Source organism: Pteropus vampyrus, unplaced genomic scaffold (assembly GCF_000151845.1).
Source record: "Pteropus vampyrus isolate Shadow unplaced genomic scaffold, Pvam_2.0 Scaffold444, whole genome shotgun sequence".
NCBI lineage: Eukaryota > Metazoa > Chordata > Mammalia > Chiroptera > Pteropodidae > Pteropus > Pteropus vampyrus.
This window is the reverse complement of record NW_011889225.1, coordinates 1,394,628-1,401,473: the sequence shown is the minus strand read 5'-3', so window position 1 is coordinate 1,401,473 and position 6,846 is coordinate 1,394,628. Positions and strand designations below refer to the sequence as shown.

General features: G+C 31.7%; 1 protein-coding gene across 1 annotated transcript in view; it reads left to right on the top strand.

The window, feature by feature from the left end:
- SLCO1C1 (solute carrier organic anion transporter family member 1C1) overlaps positions 1–6,519 on the top strand; it is a 46,457-nt gene extending 39,938 nt beyond the window's left edge. The window contains exons 13-15 of the mRNA XM_011381594.2: positions 41–105; positions 4,683–4,800; positions 6,294–6,519. Coding sequence (XP_011379896.1) covers positions 41–105; positions 4,683–4,800; positions 6,294–6,516 — 406 coding nt within the window. The 3' untranslated portion in view covers positions 6,517–6,519. The remainder of the gene's footprint in view (positions 1–40; positions 106–4,682; positions 4,801–6,293) is intronic.
- Positions 6,520–6,846: the final 327 nt, after the last annotated feature.

The following is a 6,846-nucleotide window of genomic DNA, read 5'->3' as shown; positions in this document are numbered from 1 at the left end:
TATATGAGTATGTGTATAATAGTGCTTTTGTTGTTTTCAGATGCATTAAGCCACAACTTAAGTCTTTTGCCCTGGGTATCTACACTTTAGCAATAAGAGTTCTTGGTGAGTATAATCTATGTTTTAAGTATGGTAGCCATCACAAATGTATTTTGAATACTTCCCTAAATATTTTACAGAGTTATTATGTATAACTAAATGATGTAGGCGGTTAGGTCCCTATTATTTTTATTTTCATCTTTCCTTCATTTCCTCTTCCCCTCCCTTTTTTCCTGACTTCTCCCTTCTTTTATTCCAGAAATATTTATTGAGAGCTAATACTGTACTCATGTTATAATACAGTAATTTTGTGAGAGTAATAATATTTTTTTTTAACAATCTTGTCTCTTCTAGCATTGGTCTATTGTCAAAAAATCCATTGCTATTATGGGAGAGCCCTCTGAAAGGAAAGAGAAAATAAAGAATAGATTAAAAAGACCGAAACCTAAATATAATTTTTTCAATTATTAAAATAAAAGAAATTCTTTTGAGCTACTCTCAATGGTCTGATATCTCATTTTGGTAGAAAAGTCAGATCATTTAAACAATCAAAGCAGTATGAATTTGGGTAGATGATTTTTAAAAATGTAATTGGAATGCTTTTTCTGACTACCAGATTTTTCAATATGTCTTAATTAAAACCCATAAGAAATAGAGCGAATGAGTCAGATAAAGTTTCTATTCCTTAAAAAACTGATATTATGAAGAATAAAATAAAATAATTACAAGTGTTCTTTTGTAATTTAACCAAAAAGAACTACCAGAGGAAAAAAAAAAGAAACTCTGCGCTTTAAAAAAATCTGAAAATAAAATTGGTTTACAAAGATCTCGATATAAATAGGTACATATGAAAATATAACATGACCCTGATAAAACTGGGGAAACAACAAAAATGTAAATTTATGCCATCATGGCCAGCTTTTTTATAGAATTATAATTCTATAATATAAAAATGAAGTTATCTAGAAAAATGTCAGATTACTGAGCCTGAAGTATGCCCCTAGCTAGAACTGGTCTCTGTACCTACCTCCCTCTGGCAATACAGATGTGAACCTACAATGTGAAAAAAATTTTTGAGTAAAAGAAATGATTCATAAAATTGATTCTATAAAAAATAAAAATCTACTTGAAAACGGCAAAAATATTGTAAGGCTAAAGGTAAATATCATAAAGCAAATATCAAAAAAAGGTAAATACAAACTAGGAAAAATTTTTTTGCAATTTTTATGATAGACAAGTGGCTAATATCCGTATTATAGAGAGAGATCCTAAGTATTGAGAATGAAAAAACCAACAATAAATAGAAAAATATGTAAAGGTATGGACAATCATTTCATGGAAAAATAAATGTAAACGCCTCTTCATGTATAAAAAGATGGTCAAATTCTCTTATAATAAGAGTACAAACTAAATCTACACTGACATGCTGATTCTTACTTATCAGATTGGCAAATTATCAAATGCTGTTTCCAGTATATGGAAAAATAGTTATGCTTTTACATTCCTATTGAGAAAATGATACTATTTCTGGGGAGGGCTATCTAGCAAAAACTAACAAAATTACATATAGATTTATCTTCTGACCTAGCCACCCTACTTCTAGGGATTGATGCCAAAAATTCATTAGTGAAAGTATGAAATAATTCTAATTTTATGGATGTCAATCACTGTGGCCTTATTTATAATAGCAAAAGACTGGAAGCAGTCTAAATGTCCATCAGTATGAGATTGATTGAATAAACTATAGTAAACTCACACAATGAAATAATAAGTAACTATAAGGATGAATAGGGAAAAATCTCTCTCTAGTGTTACCAAATTAATTGGTCAGCTCTAGCTGCCAAAACAGAACAGCATGCACTGGGAGGCTCACATGACAGAAAGTAATTTTCTCATACTTCTGAAGACTGAGAAGATGAAGATCAATGTGATGACCGGGTTGGTGTCTGGCTTATTGATGGCCATCTTCTCACTGTGCCCCGCCACATGGCCTTTCCTATGTGTACACATGGAGTATGAAATACAGAGATCTCTGCTGCTTTTTCCTTTCTTATAAGGACACTAGTCCTATCTGATTAGGGCCTCACACTTATGACTTTATTTAACCTTAATCATCTCCTTAATGACTCTGTCTCCACATGCAGTCACACTGGGAGTTAGGGCTTCAATGCATAAAATTTTAGAGGGACACAATTCAGTCTATAATACCAAAGATCTCTAGAATATGCTATTAACGCAAAGGGAAGCAAAATGTAGAATAGTGTTTATAGTATGATGCATTTGGTGTAAGTATGGAAAAATAGAAATATTATACACACAATCAAAGGTATTTGTTCTTATTTAAAAACAGAAACAATAGAAGTGTAAACTAAAAACTAATTATTTTTTTAAAAAGTTTACCTGTTAGAGAAGAAAGAAAAGAGAAAATAGAGGATAGGATGGAAATGAAGCTGTAAATGTAACTTTTAATGTGAAATCATGTGAGGTTTTATATAATTTTTAAAAATTAAGTTAAAAGAACAAAGAAATTCTTAAAACAAATTTAAACTAGCTGTATATCATATAAGTGGCATAACCATACAGGAAAAATCTTTCAATGACTTAAAAAGATAGATTTATTACCAAATCTCTATAGTTTCACTATATTTTATATTTTATTAATATTAACTTTGGCATCTTTATGCTGACACTATTGTATATTTTAAGATTAAGCAAATGAGATATTGCTATCATTAGGAATCAATATTTTCAGCATAACAGAAAAGTGATAAAAGTATAACAAAAAGTAATTTAAGTAAAACCCATTTTTAATTATATGTGAGCTTATATAGTTTTATTTTTAAATAATTGTATTTTATATCTCTGTCTCCTGAAAAATCTAGAATCTGTATAACTCAGGAGAAATGGGCACCTATAGCACACTCAGTATATGATCTGCAATTATCATTTCTCAGTAATAGAACCAAAGCACCTGGGAGAAATGACCAATTCAAGGTCTAGGGTAGAAAATGCATAAGATGATTATGGGACAACTTTTTGTGCTGAAAGTAAGAAAGCTATCAGAGGCTAATAGGGATATGTCAAAAGAACACAAGACCAATTTGAGGAGCTTGGTCTAAGGTGAGATAATTTGAAAATTTAATAATAATAAATAATAATAGCTGTATTGTATTGAAATACATTGACTATATATAAAGACATAAATTCATAATGGTACTTAAATAATTTGGGAGAGCCTAGAACACCAACTCATTATTCTTAAAATTAATGAAGGGAAGGAGTTGACTATTTGTCTTGCCTTTCTTCCATTAACTATATTTCAAAGTAACCAAATAATCATGAAGGAAAATATTTATGGAAAAATTCTAAATAATTTGTACACAAGGAATAATATGATTTTTAAAATTTCTGTTTTGCAACTTCATAAACATCTGCTAAAAGTGAAAGTTGATGAAAACTTCATTAATGGAAGGTATAGTCTGAGCCTCAGATCCATTTTAACATTACTAAGAGTAACAAGCAGGACACACAGAACCACCTGTCTTCTTGAATTGAACCTGAGTGTATCCAAGAGCTGACTACCAGGTTATTGGAAATATGGAGACTAGGAGAACAAATTAAACTATGTTGTAAAGAAGCAACGAGTCAAATTTAGACTGAGGCACTTTCTACAGGACAAATATCTTACTTCAAATACAATCAGTATGGAAAAATGTTGGGGAGAGAGCCATTAACTAAATGTAATATGTTTACTGAGTATGAATCTTGATTAGAACAAACCAGTGTCTAAAACTGTGTCACTCAGTGTCTCTCGAAGACATTCGGAAGAGTTTGAATATGGATTTTTTTCTCAATTTTATTAAGAAATAAATGACACACATCACTGTCTAAGTTTAAAACGTACACCGTGATGGTTTGATTTGCATATATTGTGAAATGATTACCACAATAGGTTCAGCTAATCTGCAACTTCTCATACAGATACAATGAAAAGAAACAAGAAAAAAGGAAAAATAAATTTTTCCTAATGATGAGAACTCAGGAATTACCTTTTTAACAACTTTCCTATATATCATACATCAGTGCAATCTATAGACATAATGTTGTATATTAAATCCTTAGTACTATTTACTTACAATTGGAAGTTTGTACCTTTGACCACCTTCGTCCAATTCCCCACACCTCCACCCCACCCATCACCTCCAGTAATCACAAGTCTGGTCTCTTTTAATCCAAATTGATTGTTAGATATATTTATCTATTTGCTCTACTTGTTCATGGGATTTTATACAAAATAAAATCAACTAGTTCTTTCTTGAATATGGAATCTTTCTCTTCCTGGTACAGAGGGAGACACCCTTACAAATGGAGATTTCCTTACAAATGCAAATCTCCCTTACAGAAAATAAACTTACGCCCTGTCTTCAGAGCTTCTCCTGTTTCTCAAAATAATCAGCTCAAAAGAGTCTTTACACTAGAAGCATATTCTGGAGGGGCATATTCTGAGCTCCTATAGATGCCCAGTTATCTCTGAAGCAATAATTTTTGGAGTGAAAGTAAGTGGTTCCAGATAATCATTCATTATAGGATAACCAAAAAGATGTACATATATTTTTAGTAGCAATTATTTGTTTATCTCACAGCAGGCATCCCAGCTCCTGTATATTTTGGAGTTTTGATTGATACTTCATGCCTTAAATGGGGATTTAAGAGATGTGGAACTAGAGGATCCTGCAGATTATATGATTCAAACACTTTTAGGTACCGTATCAAACTTATTCTGCATCTCACTGCTACCACATCCTAGGTTTGCACAATGCAATGGACACTAATAATTCGTCATGTAGTTTCACTGCTTGTAAGGAAAAGGATAATCTAATCCATGAGTGTGTTCTGTTTTATAGAATACTTCTGTTATCATTTGATTATTTGGCTATATTTTTCATTTTTCCCTATTCCTAATCTTGACTTGCATTTTAAATGAATGATCATTTTTTTAAAAATATGACATGAGATTCCAGAATAGAGTAGAATTTTGAAAGGTTATGCATACAAATGAGCAATCCCCTGAAACTCAGAAGCATTTAAATTTAGGTCACATTTTGGGTTTATTTCTATTCTTTTTTAAACTGAGCCAAACTGTCCCATTTACGTCAGATATAATCCCCCTGGGCAAGAGTTGGATTTGGCTCTAAATCTATTCGGCTTTTATTGCCAAACTGATGTTCAATTATTCCAGTACTTGAAATGCATAAAAGTAAAAGGTTTTCTCTGTGAGTGTGAGTGTGTACGGGGCTGAAGGACATGGCTTTTTCACTATGCTATCATTCAGTTCAATTCATCACTTAGTCCCCTTATTGCTTAAAGCTATGCTTCAACAACTTAAAAGCAAGAATTTTTTTAGATTTACAATCTGAGCATTTTCTAGAGAAATAGACTTGGTGCTGAGCCCTGTAAATTGGAAGTTGGATGCGAATTCAGCCAATCATGTTAAATAAGTTTGTTTGATTGAATAGGCTTTGAAGTTATGTGAGAAATTTATTTTGGTCTTTGAAAGGGACCTGATCTGTGAGTAGAATTCACACTTCATTCACATTTGCTAGGGCTGTAATTCACTTTAATTTAAAGACAATATTACTTAATAAGAGGTTGTGAGTGTGTGTACAAGGTGATGAGAATGAATCATGCAACCTGTCCTTCCAAACCTTCCTGTCTTACAAAAGAATGTAGAACTAAAGGCTTCTCATGGAAGAAACTGATTTAAGCCTCCAGTTTATTCTTGAGTCATTCTATTCCACAGAGAGCTCTGATTCCCCTTTAACATTGCTTCTTGCAGTTTTTCTGTAGAAGTGAATTTGGGCAAGTAACCATATGATTTATCATTAACACTTTTGAGAGTTAAAGGGGACACTATTAAAAATTATACTAGGACAACGCCAGCATAAGCTGGGACTTTGGGGCAAACAGGAATTAGGTCATCTGGTCGAAGGGACTAATTCACAGAGAGGATGGAATTGATTATGTAATTAGTAGTAACTAAAAATGACGGTACTGCTAAAAAATTACCCTATTAAGCATACTTCCTTCAAAAATCTGTCAAATGTTCATAGAAAGGACTTAGAGCCACTTATCTGCATTCTTAAAGAAAATCATCCTCATGATATTGATGGATTTCATTGGTATTGATATTTATTGAGTGACGTTATTACCTTCCTTACACATTTTATTTAAAGTTGGATTCTCTCTTCTTTTAGACACATATATCTGGGACTAACTATGATGCTGGGCATAATGTCCATTTTCCTAAATATTGCAGTACTTTTCACTTTAAAGAAAAATTATGTTTCAAAACATAGAAGCTTCAGAACCAAGAGAGAAAGAACAATGGTGTCTACAAGAATCAAAAAGGAAAATTGTACTACAAGTGATCATTTGCTACAACCCAACAACTGGCCAGGCAAGGAGACACAGCTTTAGAAAAACGAGGACTTGAAGACATCTTTGCTAATTTCTGGAAATTCTGTAAACAAATTTTAATCAAAAGGTTATAAATGTGCAAATTCTTTATCCTTTCAAAACATTTCTACTTTGTTTTTGATCTTAGGTATTAGATAATACACCGTATAAATATAATTAATTGTTATAGAAGATATAGATGATAAAGTTAACCTTAAATTTATTAATTTATATACAAATCTTTTATATTATTTACTCATTCTGCTTAATTTTGCCTTGTGTTCATTGACATATCAGCTGTTATTCCTAGTAGAACAATTGTCCACATAGTCTAAAGGCTATGAGTAAAGT